Source organism: Castanea sativa, chromosome 5 (assembly GCF_040712315.1).
Source record: "Castanea sativa cultivar Marrone di Chiusa Pesio chromosome 5, ASM4071231v1".
Classification (NCBI taxonomy): Eukaryota; Viridiplantae; Streptophyta; class Magnoliopsida; order Fagales; family Fagaceae; genus Castanea; species Castanea sativa.
The window spans coordinates 14,070,817-14,097,386 of NC_134017.1; the positions used below are offsets into that span (position 1 = coordinate 14,070,817).

Consider the following 26,570-nt stretch of genomic DNA (forward strand, 5'->3'; position numbering starts at 1 on the left):
TTAGGCACCAAGGTTGGTTATATATATTCTATAGTGTATTAAAAGTATATATATTTACTCTATATTCAGTAACTAATTGTAATTTGTGATAATTGTTTTTAAGAACATGCATACCATTTTGAAGTTTATTTGTCATGTTGGTATGTTATTATTTTGAATCATTGATGTGACTTTGAAAATGTTAAGACTTTGGGTTTGTTGATTTAATTCCCCCTCATTTTAAAGCAGCAACCTACTGTTTTTTTTTGGGTATGTGTGTGTAGAAACAAGGTTTATTAGGGATTATATATCTCTTTTTCATTGATCCTATATTTGTGTTAGAATTGAGATTATTCAATGAAATTTACCTTTAATTTTTAGTGTGCATTAGTTATATTTTGAGATTATTCAATAACAAATTGGAGTTTGTGATATTTTGTTAAAAGAACATTGTTAATGCCAACCCGCTGAACTTGCCTAACCTGTCGAGTTGAAATTGCCAAAATTTGTAACCAATCTACTGAATTTAGACTTTGGTGGGTCAGTGGCGGATTAGAATTTTCTCACTCCGTTAGTGAAAAATTATATAGAAATATTGGCCTTTACTCACCCAATCTAACCCGCGCACACCTTAGTCAAACACATGAATGTGGCTTTTGTGCATAAATTACCATACCATTCATTTATGTTTGAATATCATATAGTAATACAAGAGAGAAAATCTGCCATTCAAAAGAATTTATCTTTCGACTTAATAGTTAATACTAGAGCTATTAGCCTGTTAGCACACATTATGCACATGCTCCTAATGCTCTTGTTTTGTATTTTAGTTGTCCTTTGTATTCTAGTTGTCCTTCGTCATTTTCTTCCTTTGTATTTTCCTTGGTTTTCGTCCATTTCTCTTGGTTTTCCGTCACTTTCCCCTATAATTGGTATTAGAGCCTAGGAGAACTCTCCTTGCACACCTTGCACTCATTATCCTCACACATGCAACACAAAACTGCTAAAGCCTCACAATCAGTTTCACTCTCCTTTGATTAGTATACTTGAATTATTGCCTTGATTAGTATGCTCTGTGATTAACAGTTGCTACTTATTGTGGATCCTTTGTGATAATCACATCAGAAAACGAGATTTGATAATCAAGTAAAAAACTAAGGAGTTGTACTAAAAGTGTCAAAGAATTATTTTTCCTGAGTCATCTAGTGGACGTGAGCGTATGAATGGCGTTTTAATCCTGTCAAATCTTAGGAAAATTGTTCTTCATTTTAGAAACACCCTTGGCCAGTTCCAGGTCATCATCCTTAGCAGTCACATCCTCAGCAGTCACTGATACCATTACCACTTCCTGTGATCTTTCCCTTAGAAAATCTACTGCAAATAGATTAGAATACTTATATGAAATATCCCATATCCCTGAAGATAGTAAAATACCTATTACAGATTTTCCCATTGTAAATCCCTATACTATGCTTGATAAACCCCAAAAAACCTTCAAAAAATCCATAAAAAATTTTTTAGGTCCCTCTCAACCCTCTAGTGTCAAAGAATATGTCCAAGCCTCAAAATTTGACCAATTTAATATTCCAGCCAGTGAGAAAGAGAATTTCATCACTTTTGCCCTTCCTAGAGAGTTTGTCATCCCATGGCAAAGATAAGGTTATACTCACCTCCATTTTGGTGCAGTAAGACTCGCACTCACTTTTCATAGCAGAAAAGGACTCCCTATAGCTTCTAGAATTGCTCTTCTTGATTCTAGATTTATGGAATACCACAATGTAGTTATAGGAACTGTCCAAACCACACTTAATGCAGGAACAGTCTTTGTCACCCTTTTCCCCAATTTCAACATGTCCCTCAAAGACCCTCACCTTTGTGATGCTCTTAAAGTCCAAGTTCAGATTACAGGAGCCTCCCAAGTACCTGATACTTTTGCAGCCACACTCCACTATCAGCTTGCCTACAGACTCCAAAACCGTGCTTTTGATGTAGCTATACCAGAGATAGCCCAGTCCAATGATGCTCTTTTGATCCAAGTTGATCCAGGCATGACGCCTATGTGCACATTTGTTCCAAGTCAGTTGAACAAAGAACAGATGAAAAAACTCTTTCCAGAGTCATGGATCACAAAATATGAGACTCTCCATCAGGCATCTTAGCCAATCCAGTCCAACACTCCTTTCTTCATCAGAAATCAAAATGGTGATGTTGAAGTCAAGTTTATGACAGCCACACCAGGAAAAGAAGAAGTGACAGTCTTTCCAACAGCCATGATCTAGCCAGTTTCATATAAAGGTCTTGATGGTCTTCAGATCAAAGTGTTCCAAGAAAATGGAAAACCTATTTATGAAGGTAAATCACCCATAGGACACATATGGTGGGATGTTTGTGATTGTGAAGAATGCAGGGAAGAAGAAATATTTGAAGAAGATAAGAAAAGAAGAAAGAAAAAGTCTTCACAGCAGATTCTCAAAGAAAGATATGAAGCAGGAGACCCAAAAGTTAACCTCCTTGGAGAACCTTCAGGAAGATTTGACTACTATGTCCTCTACCCCAGATCCAGGAAACAAAACCCTCCATCCCTTTCCCCATGCAAAGAAAGTCATGATCAAAACCAACAAAACCAGAAACCACCTTTAATCCCATATTACCAGAAAGTCCTTCCCTAAATACAAAAATGTCAACCCAAGCCTCCCGGTCAAACCCACACACAAAAGCCCTTTCCTTGTTATATGTTTGACTATGCATCACCCTCATACTCACAAAATTTTCCTCCCTTATAAAGTTTTGACCACCCACAAGTCAATGTAAAACATGTTTGGAAGATAAAAAACCCTGTTGGAACCAATCCAAATGGAAGTATAAAATAGGTCTCATCAGCTGAAGCAGCCCTTAATTGGCAGGCAGAAAATGCTGTAGCACAGAATCAAGTCTTTTCAAAAATTCTTGACAACCAACAAAAGTTGACTGAAGCGGTAACCAATACCTTTTCATCCTCAAATTCTCTCATTGAAGATTTGAAGAAGAAAATAAAGTCAATTGAACAAGAATTGGAAACAATTGTCTCTACAGTAAAGGATTTGTCTGTATCATTTCCCCTCATTGGGCAAAAAGAAAAAGAAAAAAAAACAGTTGTTGATGCAACTCCAGTCTTTGGAGAACTCACAAAAAGCAGCTACTCAAGCTCTTCCAATGCAAGTTTACTTGCCATACCAACCTCGTCAATCATTGTATAAAGATCTGTCCATACCAGTACCCTCACCATTCTCCCCAGTTTCCCCATACCAAAACCTCCAACCACTAAACATGACACATCTAGCTCAAAACCCTTTCAAACCATGTGGAATTTTTCCTAGCATACCAAACCCAACACCACTACCTCAACTAGAACCTCAACCCAGACCAAATCCTCCAACCAAACCACAAAATGAACCTCTTCCTATCAAAAAAGACAAGGAACCATTATACCAACCACCAGATCCAACCATTGGTGCTTCCTCCAGACCCCCAGATATGAACCTGTTGGCCATAAATTCTGATCCTTTAAATTTAGATTTATTTTTCTAACATTATATATAGTTTTGTTGTTAGCTCATCTCCTAGAAAAATTTTGATATTTTTTTTCAGAGAAAACATTAGGTCCGGAGCTGGCATAAAACAAGTGTTTTACGCCAGCCAATCAGACCACGCCACGTCAGATTCACTTAAGTCAACAATATAAGCTAAAAAAAAAAAAAAAAAAACACATTTCACTCTCAGCTCACACGCTCACAACTTTTCCTTCACGCCATTCCTCTCTTCTCATCTCTTCCTTCACGCCGAACCTCTACCACCGCCACGCACCGCCACACAGATCACTGTTCTCATCTCTTCCTTCACGCCGAACCTCCATTACCGCCACATAGATCGCTGTTCTCCTCTCTTCCTTCACGCCGAACCTCCACCACCGCCACACAGATCGCCCACCGGAGCTCACCGCCACAGATTTCGCCGGAGCTGTGCGTGGAGCTTGGAAACAAACCGGAGCCGCCGTGAGCCACGATCCAAAGGTTTGTTTTTGATGATTTTCTTTTCCCTTTTCCCCAATTTGGATTTTGAACACAGCTTGACTAAATGATGGGAATTTTTTTGGTTTTGTGTGAAGATTTTTGTGGGTTTTGGTGTGATATATGTATTGGATAGTGAGGAGTAGAAAGTGGGGTTGTGATAAGAGAGGGTTCTGCTGTGGTTTTGATTAGAAATTCTAAGCTGGGTTTTGGGTTTTTCTTCTTCTTAGTAAAGTATGGACCTGAATGATAAAACTAGAAGGCTGTACAAAGTTTTGGAAGGGAAGTAATGTGAGTTTCTCTGCCTCTCTCTATGTCTTGTCAATTGGTTTTGCTCTTCGTGTTATGCTAATTTTAAAAAATTATTTTTTTAAAAAAATTGAAATTTATTACTAAAGTAAAGAGAAGAACTCCTAAAAATCCAATCTTTAGCTAGCAATTAGTAATCAAACAGGAAAAAAAAAAAAAAAAAATCCCCTACAAAGAATTTTCATAGCCCAAACGAAAATCTTCCTCCATTCTCACTTTCCAAGGTAAAAAATACATCCACTATCTCGAAAGCTCGAGGGCCAACTTTGGTTAATGAAGATTTCGCAATAGTTTACACTTCACAATGTTCTTGGGCTGAATTCAAGCCCACTTGGGTTCAAGCACTTTTTCTTACATTATTACAGATGGGTTTTCTCTGTTTCCTACTTTCTCAGTTTCTCTTCAGTCGAACTAAAGCCCCTCAAACTACTGAGAGAGAACCCAACGAGTGGGACTAATATATATTACTATGGTGATGCCGCCGGTGGCTGGTGGTCCGGCAATGAACCTGAGGGTGTAACGGCGGTGGCTCCGGCACCGGGGACAGACATGACGGGGATATGCTTCAAGGACCAGTTGTGGCTCAACACTTACCCTCTGGACCGAAACTTGGTTTTCGATTACTTTGCTCTCTCACCATTCTACGACTGGACTTGCAATAATGAGCAACTCCGCATGCGCTCCATTCACCCACTCGACCTCTCTCACCTCTCGTAAGTTGCCAACTTTTTGAGTTTATTTCTACTTTTTGTCCAATTTGTAATTGTGGGCATGTGTTTGATTTGGTTGGGTTTGTAGTTTTAGAAGCTTTGTTGGGGGTATTTTGGCACATGGGTTTGCTTTGCTTTTTGTATTTTTTTTTGAAGTTTTGAGTGTTGCCCATTTGGTTGCTGAGGGAAGGGAGCAAGAAAATGTGATAAATTTGGATACTTTGATTTGGTGGAAGTGTAGTTTAGAATTTTGTTGCGATTTTGATTTTGGGGTTTGTGGGGTTATGTAAGTTTTTGAGTGGTGCCCATTTGGTTGTTGAATAAAGGGGTGAATAAAAAGTTATAAATTTTGAATTGTTTCCTTGTTTTTCTTATGGTGTTTGATAAGGTATTTAGGATGGAATTAGGGAAAGGGGTAAAATGCAAGGGGAAATCTTTCTTTTGGAGTTTTAAGATAATGAGGCAATTTTTGAGAATATTGTTTTAAAATTCGGTTGTGAAATTCATTGACTCGGGTCTTTTTTTATTTGGAAATAGGATAATGAACTTTGAAAGTGATGGCAAAGGTGCGAACTACCCAGGAGCTCAAGTGAGTAAAAATCATTTTGATCCATTTCATAGCTAATGTATCAAAAATCCAGAGAAAACTTGGAGAAGAAAATATCTAGAAACTGATCTTTTGCATTAAGCTTAACCAAATGAATACAAAGCTCTGTTCCAATATTTATACAGCAAACTAACTGATTCATGTATGCACACTAGTAAATAGGAAATTACAATATGATACATTACCAATCACCCTTAAGGTTATATGACCTGTTGTCTTCTAGGTCGAGCTTCAACTACTATCGTACCCCTAAGGATGGGGCGCAGATGTAAATGACACCCATGTTGCTTAGTAGCTTTGAAAACTGTTATATATCCCAAGGGCTTTAGTAAATATTGCGGTCCACACACAAAGATCCTAGAGACAGAAAAAAAAAGCCCATCAAAGTAATATTGCGCTAAATAATGGTGTGGCACGAGGTTCTCATGGTTAGGGCATGAGGGGTTCCCATGGATATGCGTGCGGGGTTGACATGTGGTTCCTATTCTTCTTATCTTTATTCAACGTGGGACTTTAGTGTAAACCTAACAATACTCGTCGTATTTAGATTAAAGGTGAGATTGCACATCTTGCCTCTTTGGAGGAGATTTCTTGGAGACAAAAGTCCCGGATGTTATTTGTGAAGGAGGTGGACAATAATACTTGCTTTTTTCATCGGGTTGCAAACTCCCATAAAAGAACTAATCATATTAGGGGTATAGAGGTGGATGGTATTCTCTATGAGGATGAGGAAGTGGTACGGTCGAAGGTGGTCCATTTTTATCAGATTTTGTACACTGAGTCAGATACTTGGCGCCTTTCCATGGATGGATTAGAGTTTGCTAGTATTGAGGAGGATGAGCGGCTTGATTTAGAGAGGGATTTTTCTAAGGAGGAAGTGATGAAGGTTCTTCAAGAGATGGAGGGGGATAAAGCCCTGGGTCCTGATGGTTTCACTATGACATTTTTTCAAAAATGCTAGAGTGTAGTGGAAATTGATGCACGGCCTTTTTTGATAATTTCCATAGGAGCTCAGAGTTTGAACGGTCTTTGAATGCTACTTTTCTATCCTTGATTCCCACGAAAAATAATGTTTTGAATATCAAAGATTTTAGGCCTATCAGCTTAGTGGGCAGTGTGTATAAGCTTTTGTCTAAGGTTTTGGCAAACAGATTGAGGCGGGTGCTAGATAATCTTATCTCGGAGTCACAAAATGCTTTTGTGGGTGGCAGACAGATTTTGGATTTAGTGCTTATTGCTAATGAATGTTTAGATAGTAGACTGAAGTGTTGTACTCCAGGGGTGGTGTGTAAGTTAGACATTGAGAAAGCATATGATCATGTGAATTGGGACACCTTGTTTTATTTGTTGGAGAGGATGGGTTTTGGGGACAGATGGAGGAGATGGTTAAAGACTTGTGTCTCTACCGCTCGCTTCTCAGTTCTAGTTATTAATGGATCTCCTGTTGGTTTCTTTGGTAATTCTAGAGGTTTCAGACAAGGTGATCCTTTGTCTCCCCTTCTCTTTCTTTTGATCATGGAGGTTCTAAGTCGTATCCTGAAGAAAACTGAGGAAGGTGGTTTCATTTAGGGCTTTCAAGCGGGTCCTATTAATTCTACCGGTATCTGTGTTTCACACCTTTTATTTGCTGATGATACCATTCTTTTCTGTGAGGCCTCTAGAGAGCAGATTCTTACTATTAGGCTAGTTTTAACTTGTTTTCAAGTTTTTACTGGTTTGAAGGTGAATGTGGGGAAAAGTGAAATTGTCCCTATTAGGGAGGTTCGTAACATTCAATCTTTAGCTAATATTCTTCAATGTAGGGTGGGCAGTTTGCCTATGACTTACTTGGGTATGCCATTGGGAATTTCATATAAAACATCCATTTGGAATCCGATCCTTGAGAGGATGGAAAAGAAACTTTCAGGCTGGAAGCGGCTTTATTTGTCAAAGGGTGGTAGACTCACCTTGCTGAAAAGTACCCTTTCAAGCCTTCCAACTTATTACCTATCCCTTTTTTACTATCCCTAAAGCTGTGGCGACTAGATTGGAACGAATTCAGAGGAATTTCTTGTGAGGTTCATCAGCTGAGAGTTTCAAATATTCTTTGGTGGCTTGGGAAAAGGTTTGTTTACCGCGTGAGTTTGGTGGTTTGGGAATTTGGAATTTGGTGTCTTTTAATCTGGCCCTATTAGGAAAATGGCTTTGGAGGTATGACCATGAAACCACTCATTTGTGGCGAAGGGTTATTGCCATGAAATATGGGGAGGGAAAAGGGGGTTGGTGCACTAGGGCTTGTCGTAGGGCTCATGGTTGTGGGTTATGGCGAAGTATTAGTGAAGGGTGGGAAACTTTCTCAAAGCATGTCTCTTTTGTGATAGGGGATGGTTCTCATATCCTTTTGTGACATGATAAGTGGACTGGAGATGTTCCTCTTAAATTTCTTTATCCTACAGCTATTTCTGTGTTCAGCCAATAAGAAGGCCTATATTTCGGAGGTGTTAAGCCCTCCTATGGATGATAATGACAGAGTGTAGAGTTTAAGATTTTATAAGGAATTCAATGATTGGAAGTTAGTGGCTTCCTACTCCCTTCTTCGTTTCATCCAAACCTAAACTCCTAGGGGTGGAGGGTGTGATAGGCTTAATTGGGATCTTAATGGAAGTGGGAAGTTTGATACTCGGTCTTTTTATCATAAGATTTGAAATGTAGGTCCTTCCACTTTTCCTTGGAAGGGCATTTGGAAAGTTAAAGTTCCTAAAGTGGTGGCTTTTTTCCATGTGGACAGCAGCTCATGGTCAGATTCTAACCTTGGATAACCTTATGCTTCGTGGTCGTCATTTGACGAATCGTTGTTGTATGTGCTGCTGTAATGCGGAATCTGTGATACTTTTTTGTCCTATAGCTCATTCTTTGTGGATGTATATGATTTGGTTGTTTGGGATCGATTGGGTCATGTTTGGTTCAATTGTGGACTTTTTTTTTTAGTTGGTATCATTGGCTTGGGAAGCATAGTTCTGATATTTGGAATTTGGTCCCAGGTTGTTTAATGTGGACTATTTGGACTGAACGGAATCGGCGGTCTTTTGAGGATGAGGGGAAAACGGTGGTTTAGTTATTAGAGTCTTGCCAGCGCACCCTCTTCGATTGGTCTCGATGTTGGGGTTTTTCAGATTGTTCTACCCTTACGGATTTTCTTTCTTCTATTAGAATAGATTAGGGGTTGCTTAAGTCTTTTTGTTTCCTTTTCCTTTGTTCACTACCGTGAACTCTTTGTATTGTTCTCACTTTTCTCTTATTAATAATATTCTCATCTTACTTATCAAAAAAAAAAAAAAATAGACGCTATAGTTATCATTTTTTTAGTAGGACTTGGACTCTAAATAACCTATTCCTAGAATGTATAGAAATAATAATAATAAGTAAATAAAAGACTTAATAATACGTAAACATAAAATAAGACTCATGGGCCTTTGGTACGGCTAAGGACAACCCATTTCAGATTTATAGAAATGACTAAACTGCCCTTATTTTAATAGAATTTAATTAAAACTGATCCAGCAGCTTCTCAACCTAAAAGACTCAATACTAATAACTAAAATGACCTATCAAAGGTGCTAAGGGGTCCAACATCAAAACTAGACCACAATTCTTGAATCTTGGTATATGTAATCTTCTTTTTCCTTGAGCTTTTCCTTGTCCTCATCATTCTCTCATGAAATACCAGGTTTGCAGCTATATGTAATGCTGTCTGACTATCACAGTACAGCAAGATAGATTAAGGATGTGGAATTTGTAAGTCTCTTAATCATATCACTTCACAAACTGTATTTGCCATTGCTCGATATTCAGCTGAAGATTGAAATGATTTGTTGTTTCTTTGTTCTCCATGAAACTAAAAAGTTACCAATGAAGACAGAGTACCCAGTAAGAGATTTTCTTGTGTCTGGACAGCTTGCCCAGTCAGAATCAGTTTAGGCCTTAATGTGTAAAGCTGAATTTGCATCAAAGAAGATTCCTTGTCCTGGACACTCTTTTAAGGTACTGAGAATTCTGTAGGCATGTAAGTGGGGTAGCCTAGGCTTATCCATGAACTGATTCAACCAGTGAACACTATAGTTCAGATCAAGTCTGGTTAGATTGAGATGTAGCAGTTTACCAACAATTATTCTATACATGGAAGGATCCTGAAGTAGTTCACCTTAATACTAATTACTTAGAGAGTTTACAATTTTGTTACATTAGAGTCTTCAATGATTTGGATCTAAATGCACTTGCTTCTGCTATGAGCTCTACTATATATTTTCTTTGACACAATGATATCCCTTTTGAAGATCTAGCCACCTCCAATCCAAGAAAGTGCTTTAAGGAACCAAGACACAGTCCCCTTTTTCTCTCTCATCATGGTGAAGAGAGGCCCGACTACCTCAAATTAGTTAGATAATTTTTCATACAACTCTTTCTTGCTTTGATTAGTATGGGTGGGATTTGCAGTTTTTTCATTGAGTTTAAGCTTTTTCAATTGGTGGTTGAGGAAGGAGGAAATTTTTTCTCTTTACGTATTTTTGAACGGGGCAAACACTTCATGAAGTCAGTATTCATGGGCTAGAATGCAACGATATGGCTGATGAAGAATATAGAACACAGTGTGGTTGGAATCAATCCCAAACAGTTTTTTACGCTTAGGGAAGGAGATACTGCGTACACTTTGCAATGGGGATCAAACTCTTTTGATCAATTCCTTTTAGTGTTTGAACTTAAAGTTGGTGGGCGCTGAAGGTTTGTCATAATCCCTGGAGGCAAAGCGCAAAATGGTTGGAAGGTCTTTGGGCTTGAATTGAGGAAGATGTTGGGACTTGACCAATATGCTTTAGGTGGTTCAGGCCAGGCCAAATTTGTTTCTCAGCTACAGAGGAGAATGTCAAGGTTTCATCCCTCTTGGTCTTTTGTCGAGACATTGAAGGGTCAGGTGAGTCAAGGGATGTGATTCAGTCACAACATATTACAACCAAGGATAAAGATAAGAATGTGATTCAGGATGAGTTTGTGAAGAAGAGGTAGAATCAGTCAAGGGGGTTGTTGGCGATGAATTCGAAACTTACAAGTGCTAAGGTGGGGGATATTTCGGTGGGCAAGCTTGGTACAATGGTGGTGGGAGGAGGGGATAGGAGGAAGCAATGCATTAATGTGGATACTAATTTTGGAGAGAAAATCCCGGCAAAAAATAGGAAATGATTCCCATTAAGTTTCAGTTCGAATTCAAAATCAAATGAAAATGGGAAAGGCAGTGTGATTAGGAGATCATGCTGGATAGGGAGTGGATTAATTGTGGAGGATGATGAGGAAGGAAAGAGGGGGGTTTCTTGGGATACACTAAAGGGTGAGTAAAAAATTTTAATTGGGTAGCACGGGCCTCTACGGAACTTGGCAAGTGTAAGTTGGGTTTAGGCCCTAGCTAGTTGTTAGCCCAATAGACATTTAGTACTTCCATTTTAGGCCCAAGTACCACAAGCGCAAACTCTTTTGAGCTTGGGGAGTGCTCCAAAGATTCTATAGGGCCTTGTTTCTCTGCCCCTAGTGTCGAGAAGGTTGGGGAGAGCCTTTTGGTGCCTTCGACGAGTTCTGTGGTGTCGGCATAGGTGGTGGGATGTCTTGTGATGCCACAGAAGGCATGGGTTGAGGCCGAGAAGGTTGGAAAGAGTCTCTCGATGCCTTTGATGAGTATTGTTTTGCCGATACAGGTGGCGTGATGCACCGTGACGCCTCAGGAGGACTGCGATGAGGTCGAGAAGGCTGGAGAGAGCCTTTTGGTGTCTTTGACAAGTGTTGTGATGCTGGCTCAATTGGTGCACTGACCTGCTAAGCCTTGGAAAGTTTGTTGTGACGCCGAGAAGGATGAAGAGAGTCCTTTGGTGTCTTTGATGAGTGTAGAATTGTTGTAAAAGGTGACGCATTGCCTCAAGAAGCCTCAGAAGATGGTAGAGAGTGTCACTTGCGATGGAATTTGCACTTCTGGCTTCAAGTTGATGAATGGAGGATTAGTTTCGACAGTTCTATGGTCGTTGAACCTCATCCCGTTGCCGCGATTGGTTAGCCCTTCTTTCTCCGTTCTTCTTATGGGGTTGTTGAGAGCTGGTCTTTCGAGCTTGGGAGATATGGGTGGGGAGGCGAATGTAGTGTCTCATGTAGATTCTCTTAGCCTACCTGGGGTTTTCTTTTCAACGGCAGATGCAATGGTTTTATCAGTGGGTTTTGGAGAGAGCGAGGAACTTTCAGATTGTGCTCCTCTGAAGATTATTGCTCCAAATGGGTTGACTACTTTGGTAGAATAGGAGGGGGTCACTGAGGTTTTGAGTCTTGAGGCTAAGTTGAATATTTCTGGAGGGTTGAAACACAGAATTCCCAGTTTCAGTAAATTGATTGGGCTTTCTATGAGCCGTTATGAGAAACCATGCATTGCTCTTTTACAAAGGTTGGAATCTGAGATGGAGGCAGCCAATGTGTTACATAGGGAAGTCAGTGGTAATTGAAAAGTTGTTAAATCTAAAAGCAAGGGAAGGAGAGAGCTGAGAAATTTGGTCTCTTCGGTGAATTATGATGGGAGATAGAATGTTTAATTGGTGTTTCTGTTGGTAGCTGGGAGACTTTAGTTGTTATGAAGTTAATAATGATTTCATGGAATGTTAGAGGTTTAAATGATCCTCAGAAACGTTTGTTAGTAAAAAATTTGTTACAAGAGTGGAAGTGTGATGTATTATGTTTACAGGAGACGAAGATTGCTAGGATGGATAGACAAATGGTTTGTAGTTTGTGGAGTTGTCCATATGTAGATTGGGTTGCTTTGGAGGCGGATCAAACTGCTAGTGGGGTATTGATTATGTGGGATAAGAGGGCTTTGGAAAAGATGGAGGATGTGGTTGGTACTTTCTCAGTATTGGTTAAGTGGGGTGGTAGATGGTTTTATATGGGCATGCTCGGGGGTTGATGGTCCAAATGATAACAATGAGAGGGGACACGTGGGATGAGTTGGTCGGTATTCAGCAATACTGGAGGATACCGTGGTGTTGTTTTGGGGACTTTAATTGTACAGTTTCCATTTGAACATTTGGGTGGGACATGTCTAACTTTGGCTATGGAAAGATTCTCTGAATTTATTGAGGACCATAATTTGATTAACTTGCCGCCGGAAGGAGGTAGCTATACTTGGTTTAGTGGTACAGATTAACCATCAATGTCTAGGATTGATAGAGCTTTGATTTCTCATGATTGGGAGGAACACTAACTGGATGTTATTCAAAGGATTTTACCTCGTCCCATTTCAGATCACAGTCCAATTCTTTTGGAGGCAGGGGGAATGGCGATGGGGAAGAGTCCTTTCAGGTTTGAAGATGTGGTTGAAGACAAATGGGTTTGTGGATAGAGTTCAATTCTGGTGGAATCGTCATTCATTTGTAGGTCCACCTAGTTTTATGCTTGCTAAGAAATTAAAGGCATTGAAGGAGGACATAATTTAGTGGAATCGTAGAGTTTGGTAATGTAAATTGTCAAAAGAAACAATTGCTGGAGGAGTTGAAAATTTTAGATGCTAAGGAAGAGGAGCTTGGACTCACTAATGGGGATATATTTTATAGATTTGAGGTCCTAGGTGGAGCATCTTCTCTCTTTGGAAGAAATTTCTTGGAGACAAAAATCTAGGATGTTATGTATTAAGGAAGGGGATAATAACACCAAGTTCTTCCACAAAATGGCAAACTCTCATAAAAGGTATAATCATCTGAGAATCTTGGAGGTGGATGGGGTGGTTTTTGAGGAAGAATCTGACGTAACTGCTCAGGTAGTACAATTTTATAAAAATTTGTATAAAGAGTCTGAGTGGTGGAGGCCTTTTGTGGAGGGTTAGGGATTTGATTGTATTGGGGATATGGAGAGGGTTTGGCTTGAAGGGAAGTTTGAGAGAGAGGAGATTTTTCTAGTTGTAAGAGACTTGGAAGGGGACAAAGCTCCAAGTCTAGATGGGTTTACTATTGTTTTTTATTGTAATTTTTGGAGAGTAGTGGAGAAAGATGTTTTAGTGGTCTTTGAAGAGTTTTATTTATTTATTTTAAACATTGTAAGTTTGAAAAATTTCTTAATGCTACTTTCATTGCTTTAATTCCAAAAAAGAATGATATCTCTAATATTAGAGATTTCGGGTTTATTAGCTTGGTGGGAAGGGTTTATAAAATCTTGGCTAAAGTTTTGGCAAATCATCTGAGAATGGTTTTATATCAGTTGATCTCTGAGACTCAGAATAGTTTTGTGGGTGGGAGACAAATCCTTGATTTGGTTCTTATTGCAAATGAATGTGTTGATAATCGAGTGAAGAGTTGAGTTCCTGGAGTCATATGAAAACTTGATGTTGAGAAAGTCCATGATCATGTGAATTGGGAGGCTCTTCTAGATTTTTTGAATAGAATGGGCTTTGGGGTGAAGTAGTGTTAGTGGATTCGTACTTGTATATCCATAGTTCAATTCTTTGTTTTGATTAATGGGTCTTTAGTCGATTTTTTTGGTAGCTCAAGGGGTTTAAGACAAGGGGATCTGCTATCTCCTATGCTGTTTTTGATTATGATGGAGGTTTTCAGTAGGATGTTGAGAAGAGTGGAGGGAGTTGGCTTATTCCGTGGTTTTAAAGCTAAGGGTAGGAGGGGTGGTGGGAATGTGTTTCACATCTATTGTTTGCAGATGATATTAGTCTATTTTGTGACGAAGATGTGGAACAAATTCTTCATATTCAGTTATTGTTACTTTGTTTTCAGGCTGTAACAGATTTAAAAGTCATTGTGCAGAAGAGTGAAATGGTTTCAATAGGGGAGGTAGATGATGTGCATGCCTAGGCTGAAATTTTGGGCTATAGAGTTGGAACTTTGCCTATGTCTTATCTTGGCCTGCCGTTGGGAGTTTCGCATAACTCTCCTTCAATTTGGAATCCTATCTTGGAAAAAATTGAGCGAAAGTTGGTTGGGTCGAAGAAGATTTATTTGTCTAGAGGGGTAGATTGACACTACTCAAGTGTATGTTATCTAGTCTTCCTACCTATTTTCTATTGCTATTCACCATTCCTACTTATGTGGCTAATAGAATTGAAAAGCTGCAAAGGGATTTTCTATGGGGTGATAGCAAGACTCATTTGGTAAGATGGGATAAAGTTTGTACACTTATAGCTAACAGTGGTTTAGGTACAAGGAAACTTACTACTTTCAATAAGGCATTTTTGGAGAAATGGTTGTGGCAGTTTGGGAAAGAGGAGAATCGGCTGTGGAGGAGGGTGGTAGCTTCAAAGTTTGGGGAAGAGTGGGGGGGATGGACTTCTAAGCTAGGTAGGGCAGTTCAAGGGTGTGGTTTGTAGAGGTATTCGTATGAACTGGGAGGATTTTAACAAAAATGCTTAGTTTGTTGTTGGGTTAGAGAATAGAGTGAGATTTTGGTAGGATGAGTGGTATGGAGATCAACCTTTCCAATTGGCTTTCCTGAGGCTGTATGGTATTGCTATTGATAGGGAGGCCTCTGTAGAAGCATCTTTGTCAAGGCAGGGGGCAGAGGATAGAAGAATTTGGGATGTTCGTTTTATTTAGAAATTTAATGACTGGGAGATGGATGAAGGGTTGCATTTTCTTCGTATCTTGGGAGCCAATACTCCTTCAATGGATGTGGGAGACCGGATGAGATGGAAGTTGAAGCCTAATGAAGATTTTGATATCCTAATGGAGATTTTGACATCCGATCGTATTATAACAAGTTGCGGGATTCTCCCAATGTTGTCTTTCCTTGGAAAGGTATATGGAGAGTTAAGGTCCCTAGGCTTGTTTCTTTTTTTTGCTTGGTGTGCAGCTTGGAATAAGATCCTAACGGGTGATAACCTGAGATTGAGGGACTTGGATTTTGTGGACTGGTGCATTATGTGTCGACACTGTGGGGAGACAGTGGACCACTTACTTCTTCATTGTGAGATAAATTATCGGTTGTGAAGCTTTGTTTTTATGTGGATTGTTGTGGATCATACCTAGATCGATTCCGGACTTGCTTTTTGGTTGGTGGAAATGGTTGGGGAAGCATTCGGCTCTGATCTGGAATTTAGTTCTATTGTGCATACTATGATGTCTTTGGAAGGAACGGAATTGGCAGACTTTTGATGATTTGGATAGTTCTGGTGATTAGATTAAGGAGATTGGATTTTGTGGATTGGTGCATTATGTGCCGTCATTGTGGAGAGATGGTAGACCACTTACTTCTTCATTGTGAGATGGTTTATCAGTTATAGAACTTTGTTTTTATAACTTTTGGCTTGTCTTGGGTTATTCCTAGATCGATCCCAGACTTGCTTTTTGGATGGTGGAATTGGCTGGGGAACCATTCGTCTCAGATGTGGAACTTAGTCCCGTTGTGCATCCTATGGTGTATTTGGAAGAAATGGAATCGGAGGACTTTTGAGGATTTGGATAGCTCTAGTGATTAGTTGCTTGCTTCTTTTAGTGGAACTCTTTTTGATTGGTCTCGAGCGTGGGGACTCACGTCTAGTGATTCCCTCCATTTTTTTCTTTGCTCCCTTTTTCTTTTGTAATTTTTGTTGTTGTTTGGTTTTCTCTTTTGTTTCTCTATGTTTTCTTCTTCTTGTATTATCTGGTTTTGCTCTATGTTCTTCATGCATAGAGTAGCCTTTCGTATATATATCATTCTTACTTATAAAAAAAAAACTCTTTTTGATTAGTCTTGGGCTTGGGGACTCACAACTAGTGATTCTCTCCCTTCTTTTCTGAGCTCTCTTTCTCTTTTGTAATTAATATGTTGCTTGGTTTTCTTATATGTATTTTCTGTCTTTTTTCTTCTTGTAATTTTTGGGTTTGCTTTGTACTTTTCATGCATAGAGTAGCCTTTTGTATATATATCATTCTTACTTGTAAAAATAAAAAAAGATCCTTCGACTAAAATTGATCATGAAGAAAACTCTACTGTTTTACAGCTGCCAAATTATTGCTAGCCACCAATATGTCATCCACATATACTAGGACAGCAAGAAAGGTGCCATTTTGATTCTTTGTAAACAATGAATAATCAGATTTGGACTGAGTGAATCCCCCAAGTTAGTATGGCAGCAGTGAGTTTGGCAAACAATTTCCTGCTTGCTTGCTTCAACCCATAGAGTGATTTTGTCAATCTACAAACGAAGTTCTTCTCCCCCTGACCAGCAACCTTAAGAACAAAACCAAGAGGCAGCTGCATATACACTTCCTCATGCAAATCTCCATGGAGAAATGCATTGTTGATATCTAATTGAATGAGGTGCCAATTTTTAATTGCATCCAAGGCCAAAATGGTCCTCACAGTAACAAACTTAGGCACTGGTAAGAAGGTCTCAAAGTAGCCAAGGCCTTCTTGTTGGGTGAAACCCTTGGCAACAAGTCTTGTCTTATATCTTTCAATACTACCATCTGCCTTGTATTTGGTTTTGTAAACCCACTTAGAACCTATAGGTTGTTTGTGGGGTGGAAGGGGAGTGAGAACCCAAGTATTATTGGATTGCAAAGCTGAGATTTCAGCATCCATACCCTCTCTCCAATGAGAAGACTGAATAGCATGATGGTAAGTTGCTGGTTCAGTTTGGGAAGAGAGAGCTACAGTAAGGGCTTTATAGGATTGTGAGAGTTTGGAATAGGAAAGATAATCGGAGATAGGATAGGATTGAGTTTCATTTGGAACCACAGTAGTTGGATTTTTAGCCAAGTCACAGTGGTAATCTTGGAGATATGTGAAAGCTGTGTGAGATCTAATAGATCTTCTAAGAATAGGTTGGTCGGGTTGGGCAGGTGGTTCAGATGGATTAAAGGTTCAGGTTGTGCAGGCGATGCAGGTGATATAAATGAGAGAATATCAGTGCTATGGTTAGTATCAGGAATGGGAGCTGCAAGATCATGATCAGAAACTGCAGGAATGTCTAAAGAAATGTCTGCAGAATTGGATGACAGAAATGAATCCAAGGGAAAACTGAATATATCCTGAACTAAAGGCATAGAATAGACTTTTGAAGGAGAAACATAGGACTGAGGGAATATACGTTCATGAAAAATAAAATCTCTAGAGACAAGAGTTGTATTGGTGGAAGGGTCAAGTAATTTGTAACCTTTAACACCAAAAGGGTATCCAATAAATACACAAGTGTTAACTATAGGATCAAATTTCAGTCTATGATTAGGAAGAGTAGATGCAAAACAAAGGCAGCCAAAAACCTTTAAATGAGAGTAGGATGGGATGGTTGGAAAAGAGGTTCATAGGGACTTCTATTGTTGAGCAATGGTGAAGGACTTCTGTTGATGAGATGCACAGAAGTAAGCTCACATTCCACCCAAAAATGAATGGGAATGTTGGACTCAAACTTGAGAGCTCTAGCTACTACAAGACGATGTTGGTGTTTCTTTCCACAACAGAGTTTTGTTGTGGGGTACCAACACAGCTATATTGATGAAGGGTTGCTTAAGGGCCTAAAAAGGTTTTGAGTTTAAACTCAGGTGCATTGTCTGATCTAAGAGACTTAATTTTTCAATGAAATTGAGTTTCAACCATTGTAAAAAATGCCTCTAACAGAAATTTAGCATCAAAATTATGCTTCATCAAATAAACCCATATTGTTCTAGTGCAATCATCAACGATAGTCAAGATATATTGAAAACCATCTAATGTGGGAACTGAAAAAGGACCCCAAGTATCAATATGTATCAAATCAAAAGGGAATTTGCACAAATGTTTTCCATTAGGAAAAGGGAGTCTGTTTCGCTTGGCCAAAGGACATATATTGCATACAAGACCAGAATTATTAACCGCAATCAACTGAAGTACAATGAAAGATAAAAAAAAACTAGATGAGAACAGGAAGGATGTCCCAACCTTGAATGCCAATGTTTATTTACAGATGGCTTATTGGAAAAAGCAGAAAAAGAGTTAGAAAACATTGGCAAAAGACTTCAAGGAGTGTGCAGGAACATTGGAAGATAAGCATGTCTTGGGCAAAGGAAATTGAAGGAGCTTTGAATGAATGTCCAAAACATTTAAGCTTCCCTTTTCTTTACCCAATCCAATCGTTTTCCAATTTTGCAGGTCCTGAATGAAACATAATGTGTCCAAAAATATAAGGCAATAAGACAAGGTCTTGGTCAATTTATGAACCGAAATTAGATTGAATGAAAAAGAAGGAATGCAAAGAACATTGGTTAAAGTCAAGGTAGATGTAATTTGGAGAGTCCCTATATGAGTGACTACAGCAGTTTGACCATTTGGTAGTTTAACACTAAGGTGACAAACTGAACTGACAGTAGTGAAAGGGACACAGAATTGACTGTTGCACCTGTATCCAAAATCCAATCCTTAGCAGACATGAGTGAATGCTGGGAAAACGTAGTAGAGAAAACTGAGTGTTCAAATTTTTGGAATACCTGACATGTCCAGAAAAGGATTATAGCCTTCAGTGTAGACTTGATTAACAAGATTGGCAGCTGTGAAAGAATTCTCAGGTTGAAAGTTACCAATTGTGGCTTGAGCATTCAGAAAGGCCATCAATTCTTGGCTACATAACCTTGGTGCTGAAAACTGCCTTGGAGATGCAAATTGTGAAGCAACCTCATTTGATCGAGTCTGCATAGATGATACTTGATTGACCTGTGAGGATTGCCAAGATTTTCCACCTTTGCTACAAAATTCTTGGATAACCATGGAGTTTGTAGTATTTTTCTACTGTGTGGTTTTTCAATCCACGGTGAGTGCATCCAGGTTTGTCTTTGTTTTTCACAAACTTTCCAGAGATATTAGTCTTGGAATTAGAATATCAAATCTGGAATTATAGTTCTCAGATTAGCTCAACAAGGCTGCAGGCTCAACTGACACAGTAGTGGTTGTAGATCCAATAGCTCTCTGTTTCTCTTCTTGATGAACAAGAGAGAAAAATTTGCTAATTGTAGGCATAGGCTCCATATAAGATCATCCAATCCCATTAGGAATTGTAAAACATACTCTATATGGAAAATTTCATGAATATCCTTTGTAACCCCACATGGACATACTGGTAAATTACGGTAACTAACCAGTTCTTCCCAAAGAGACTTGAGGTTTGGGAAGTATGCACTTACTGAGGATTGTTCCTGATTTAAGGAATCAATGGCTTTCTTCAATTCGAAGATTCTTGGCCTGCTCTTCTGAGAGAAGCTATCCTTCAGATCCAGCCACACTTTGCAAGCTGTGCTTGCATAAATTTCACTGTTGGTGATCTATTTGGAAATTGATATCAAGATCCATGGCAGACCAAATTGTTGCATCTTCTCCAAGCCGAGAAGTTTGGAACACTTGAATCTGATGGTTAGTGTTAAAAGCATTGTTCTTCTCCTGGTAGGATAATTTTCACCAATCAAAAGCTGAGAACCCAAGACATTTCCTGGATTATCTCCACTTTGAAGCAGATAAGGATTGGTAGAATCATCTCTTGTTGTTCCTGAAGCAGAACTAGAATTGAGATTGGAAACAGAATTTGCATTCAAATTGGTGGTGTTGGGATTAGCATCAGATGCCAAGGAAATAGCTTGAGAATGAAGAAGATATTGACACTAAGAGGTTAGGCTTAACACAAGCTCTGATACCATATAAAAAAAAAAAATCTAGAGAGAAATCTTGGGAAGAAAATATCTAGAAACTGATCTTTAGCATTAAGCTTAACCAAATGAATACAACGCTCTGTTCCAATATTTATACAGAAAACTAACTGACTCATGTACACGTATAAATAGGAAATTACAATTTGATACATTACTAATCACCCTAAAGGTTATACTACCTTTAGTCTTCTAGGTAGAGCTTCAACTACTGTTATATAGCAGACAACTAATCTTCCTCCTTTAATATAATGGTGGTTAGCATGAGTAACCAAAAACTTCTGTCGTTTTTGAGTTATTTTTATGTGAGGTGATAGTAACTCTTTGAACTTCTGGAGATCCCATTTTAAAGGCAATATTAAAGATTTTGGTTCATGTGGCAGACCAGCCCCAACTGTTTAAAGTATGGCACAGTTAAAGATTGTTATTGCTTTTATCGAACAGAAAAATGACAGGCACAGAATACATGCTATATGAAGTTATGGAGCCCCATTTATTTGTCATCCGAAAGCAAAAGAGGGATGGTCCTGAAAAAGTTACACCAATGCTGACTTACTATATTTTGGATGGTTCAATTCACCAAGCGCCGCAGCTTTGTAATGTTTTTGCTGCTTGAATTGTAAGTTCCTTTTTTAAACATCTCTTTGCTCACTATGATATTCTTGAAACTATAGACAATGTTAGTATGTCAGCACTTATTTGAATAAAATCTACATCGGTAACTTTTGGGATATGATGAAAATCTCAGTTTCCTAAGAGCAAAAGATTTCAAATTCATACTTAGGGTATGCGCTGGACATATGGAAGCCAAAGTTAGTCACTCTGTTGGGTTCTAAGCCTTTAGGTTTAAATGTATTAGAACTCAAATTTGTAATATTGGCAAACCATGATGAAAACGGTTTAGTCTTGTTTACACGTGCTCAACGTATGTGTCTTTTATGTAAAGTTGGAATCGAGTTGTTGCAGAATTTACTATGCAATTCTGCCAGGCTTGATCGATCGAGAATTAGACTCTACTAATCGAAAGTTGTGCAGATTGTTTTTCTGCAGAATTTTCCAACTCAGCCCAAGGTATAAAAGGGAAAACTCTAGCCACGTTTTTAGAGTTGTTGCTGATGCTCTTTATGCTGTGTGTGTGAATCTTTTGTGAGATTTAGAGGTATTTGCCTTCACATACACTTAGGGTTATCAAGATCTAGATGTCAAGAGCTTGGTAATTAATTCAGTTGCAGATTCAAGAGCTTAAACATATACAAGCAGGAGTGCTTATGCTTGTTGAGAATTGAAGAAAGAAGTAGTTCGTGGACTCGAAGCTGTCACGTGATTGTGGTAGTAAGTTTCCTATACGAGGTAGCAATAGGATATTAGTGGTCTAAGTCGCTATTGTGTAAACTTCAATTCTTTCATAGTGGATTAAGTTTTATCTTGAGGATAGTTAGGTTAAATCCTCTCCAGGTTTTTTACCGGTTTGGTTTTCCTGAGTTATCATATTGTTTTGTTCTTTATTTTCTTCACTTTACAATGATATGATTGACATGTGTTAACCTAAATTTGCATAATTTACCTAAGTTAATCACTTGACTAAATAACTAGGTTAATCTGGTTGTGTTTAAGGGGTTTAAAAACTTGACACACTCTTCTACCAATGATCTATAGCTTAACTGGCACTACCCTCACCTGTAATAATGGATGGAGGGTGAGGTCATGGGTTAAAGACCCATTGGGTGCGTACTTACCAAAAAAAAAAAAATTATCACTATTCATTATTGTAGAATATGAAGTAGTAAACGTCATTGCAGATGCCAGATAGTGATACAGCAGAATATTGGATATTTACATCGTGCTTATAATACTAGAAAGACTGCATTGAAAATATTCTTCATAGTTTTTTATTTTAATTTTAGAAAAATAACCTTCATATGATATTGATTATGTACTCTGTTGCAGAGCCGGTCTCTTTATCATATATCCAAAGCTTTTACTATTGCTGCTTCAAAGTTGGAGAAGATTGGATGTGGTAACTGCTTGCTACATACTTTGCTTCTTTTCATTATGTTCCCTGTTTGTTTTTGCCAAAATTATTTTCAATTATCGAAGGTCTAAGTAAATTTTGAATTCTTGCCACTCCTTGATTCCAAAAAAAAAGTTGTTTACATTAGATATCAAAGAAGGATCTAAAGTTTAACTCAATGCATTTATTGACCTATTGTTTATCTATAGTGTCTTTTTCAAAAAGGAAATTCATCTTGGGATGGTGTATATGCTTTTGATCTTTTGTGTCAGTATATGATCTTGGTTTTTGGAGATGCATTGCTTAAACTCTTAAGAATCTTCTTCTTCTTTTTTTTTTTTTTTGTGGGGGGGGGGGGGGGGGGTGTTGGTGGCGGGATGGGAACATTCAGTACAGGTTTGATCAATCAAATTTAAACTATCTGACATCATTATTGAGAAAATATAGGAATTTGTTTTTTCTAGGCATGGAATTTGAAATGGCACTAATGCGTTTTTAAGAATATATGAAGTATCTAGTCGGTTCTTCTTATCATCTTTCATATTATGAGCTTTCACATTGTTACTAAAAGTTGTTCATTTTTATTTTATCTAATATACCTACAAATAAGCTGTACAAAGTTGAAAGGCCTTGTAGAAAGAAATAAATACATTTAATACCTCCATAATCTTACTAAAAGTTGTTAATTTTTATTGTATCTAATACCCCTATAATCTCTCCAGATTAAAAGAGAAATGTCTTGTTTGGATACGCTATGTTCTCATAACATGGCTTTGGGGGATTTTAAGTAAGCAATAGATTTTGGTGTTTTCAAGTTGTACCTCTGATCCCTGATTTTGATGGATGTTGGGGCACTGGGGAGAAGAAGATTAGGACTTATTGAAAACATTTGAAACAAAGAATTCTCTAATTAACTTGTATTTACTTACTTTTATGTAAAAGTTGGGCTAGGGCCTAAATTTTGGGAACTGAACCTCTGATTGTGCAACTAATGTTATCGTTATAGATCACTGTTTGATAGTTTCAAGTATCGCTTAATTATGGTAATCATTACAGCTTCACCTCATGTTTCATTATTGAGATTTGTTGTAATGAATATGAGAATCTTGGTTGTGTTATTGCAAGTTCCTTATGGATTGAGAGATTTATAGAGGAATAGTCACTAATGAACAAACTCAACAAAGCCTTTCAATTTAGGGCCTGTGTTGTTTAGTTATAGGTCGTTTGGTCTTAACCCTTCCTGATTGCACATCTAACATTAATATTTTGACGGTGTAATCATTGATTTTTACCTGTACTGGCTCAAACATGTGTCCAACATTCTCTTCTCTGCAGTATCTAACGTCTATGTTGATTCATTTCTTATTTCACCTTTTGTTGTCTTACCTACTAATAATCTTTTTAGATAAGTAATAAAATTTAATTGAATAGTGCAAAAGAAGGGGCTGAAAGTAAATAGCCTTGGTTAGAATCTTGGCAATCTTGCGTCTAAAGCATGGGTGGTTGGCTTTGGGAGAAAATGAGCTTTTGCATTTTATTTTATTTTTTATTTTTTTTAAATATTCAGCAAAATGCCCCGTGTGAAACTATTTAGGAAAATGCCCTTATTTTGAAACTCGATTTTTAGAAAATCGAGTTTGAATTTAAAACTCGATTTTTGGACAATCGAGTTATAGCGAACTGGAAAAAAAAAAAAATGTGGAACTCGAGTTCCTTAAAAATATTCAAATGGTTCTTTAAATGGAACTCGAGTTCATGGAACTTGAGTTCCAGGAATTTTTTTTTTCTAAGTTCAATTCCGCTATAACTCAATTGTCCAAAAATTGAGTTTTACAAAAATCGAGTTTTAAAACAGGGGCATTTTCCTAAATAGTTTCAAATAGGGGCATCTTGCTGGATATTTAAAACAAAAGGGCAAAAGCCCATTTTCGCCCTGGCTTTGTTGTATTATGATTTCAAAGATAACAGATATCCAGTTTGATAATTCTATAAATGAATTTTTTTTTTTTTCAAAACTTCAATTCTTCAAATGTTAGAAGGGTTTTTGTTTGAACTCCAGTGCACTAGGCGGCGCACCCCATATACTCTTTTTTAAATACATTTTTATTACGTCTAATAGAAGAAGAGGAAGTCTTTTGCCATCAATCTCTCTCTGTCTCTCTATGTGCACAGGAACATGTGCATTTATACAATTACTATATTTTTTAATTGTGGTCTTTTCTCCTTTAATTTTGTATTAGTTATCTTGTTCTTATCATGTTGATTTGTTTGTTGTCATTTCTGATGCAGTTGATGCTGATGAGAGTGCAGCCTTGAAATCAAAGGTTGCTAAAGAGACAATTGATTTTAAGGAAGTTAAGCGAATAGATCATATACTTGCATCCTTGCAACGAAAGGTAACTTCTGTATATCTCTAGAAATTTTCCTCCATGTTATTCACTGAAGTAGTTTTTTTTATTTTTTTGGGCCATTCCCTAGAAGTGAAATGATTAGATAGCTGAGATACTTGTGACTATTTCAAATCTATGCTTGAAATCAATTCAATTGAATAGCCTTTGCTTTACAGTGTATTTGAGTCAGTGGCAAATGTAATCAAGGCATTTGCATACTTCTTATCTTTTATTATGGGAAGAACCATTTTTCCTGTTATCTTTTTTCCATTAGCTAATTGAAATCCTGACAAAACTATAGCTATATATGGAAGCAGAATCTAATAATGCAATACTATGATTGTGGGATCATGATTCTTACAATTGGTTAAGTCAGGTCTCAGTTTGGTTAGAAGTCAGATATATATTCAAGGAATGTAAATTTGATTGCTTGTCAAACATTTGTACCTCCTCTCTGTTCGGGCAGCTTCCACCAGCTCCTCTGCCACCACTATTTCCAGAAGGTTATGTTCCTCCTGCCAATGCAGACACAGAGAAAGCACCCGAAGTGCAGCAATCTGGAGAAGTACAACCTCCTTCAGTTGATCCCATTATTGATCAAGGTCCTGCTAAAAGAATGAAACTTTGAAGAACATCCAATTCCCTGGCTTAAATGTCAACTAACACTCTAACAGCATTTTCTTTGTATGTTTATTTATCTTTTAGACCTTAACACTGAAAGTTCCATCTATAAAATTTACTTTCATAAAATGTGTAAATCATTCTAGTCAGTTTTGTAGGAACATGAACATTGTAGTCGTTTGACATGAACATGAATGTTAATTAACATTTCTCGATTTGATGACTGGGTGTAAGCATTAAACATACAGCTGGTCAAATTAGATTGAGCATTTTACATACAGCTGGTCAAATGAGATTGAAAAGGATCAGGGAAATACAACATGTGCAATTTGTTCAATCAGTTCCATGCTACTCCAAGCAACTGTTCGATACTTTTTTCTTTTAAGTGTTTCCACCCCCTCCCCCTATTTGAGCTAAGAAGGTATTAAATTGGTGTGAGATGTATAGGTTTAATATTAATTTTATTGTTTTAGGTGATGAGAAGGTTGTTTCTTTTCTGTTTTTTGGATTGATAATGATAGTTCATATATGGAGGTTAAAGTTAATGTATATAGGTGAGGTATTCATGTCAATAGTGAGATTGAGCGTATAGCATCCTTTTATGGTGGTTGCATGGCTAGTGGAGTAGATAACTAATATCGGTTCAAATATAAAACAAATGGTTTTTTGGGTTGGCTCCTATGTTGCTTTTTGGTTCGACCCAAAATGATATTGATCCTTCCAAACTGAACATTAATGTGGTACTTAAAACTAGAAAGGGTCATCTTTTGCCAATAACTAGTACCTCTCGATCTTTAGACGATAATATCTTGGGATCAAATCGTTTCACCTCAATTATTAAATTATTACAAAAAAATGCAAAAAAAGTCATCCTTTTCTTTTTCATAAGTAATTATTAAAGGCTAGATTATCTCTTGGTCCCTATAACTTTTCCATCATTATTATTTGGGTTTCTCAGATATCATAATTGTAAGAACCATCCATGTGACATTTAATTTCTCATGGTTAACTGATTTTAATGGAATGATCACATGGACAACTATTCTAACTTTGAGGGTATTAATTACTAATTTAGCTCCAAACTAGTTGGAGTTATCTCTTCAAATCCATCAGGTGACAATTCAAAAAACTATTTGTGTATTTAAACATCTCATATGATTCATTTAGAAATTCAAGTGACTAAAACTAAGTACAGATTGTTTCCTCAAATGCCATATAGTGGGTTAGAGGAAGATAACTCAAACGGTTT

General features: G+C 37.7%; 1 protein-coding gene across 5 annotated transcripts; it reads left to right on the forward strand.

Annotated features, from left to right (window-relative positions):
* Window positions 1-4,163: 4,163 nt before the first annotated feature.
* LOC142636672 (mediator of RNA polymerase II transcription subunit 6-like) lies at window positions 4,164-25,545 on the forward strand. Of its 5 annotated transcripts, XR_012844369.1 has the most exons (7): window positions 4,974-5,047; window positions 5,582-5,633; window positions 9,358-9,425; window positions 9,534-9,671; window positions 20,744-20,918; window positions 22,247-22,316; window positions 24,600-24,665. XR_012844369.1 is itself a non-coding variant. In XM_075810953.1 (6 exons), the coding sequence occupies exons 2-6, from the start codon at window positions 4,884-4,886 to the stop codon at window positions 25,326-25,328; spliced, it is 645 nt and encodes a 214-aa protein (XP_075667068.1). In that variant the 5' UTR covers window positions 4,164-4,316; window positions 4,730-4,883; the 3' UTR covers window positions 25,329-25,545. The 5 variants fall into 5 exon arrangements, 3 of the variants coding, with proteins under 3 accessions (XP_075667068.1, XP_075667067.1, XP_075667069.1); XM_075810953.1 differs by lacking the exons at window positions 9,358-9,425; window positions 9,534-9,671; window positions 20,744-20,918 and adding exons at window positions 4,164-4,316; window positions 25,077-25,545 and having other exon boundaries at window positions 4,730-5,047; window positions 24,600-24,706; XR_012844370.1 differs by lacking the exon at window positions 9,534-9,671.
* The last annotated feature ends 1,025 nt before the right edge of the window (window positions 25,546-26,570 follow it).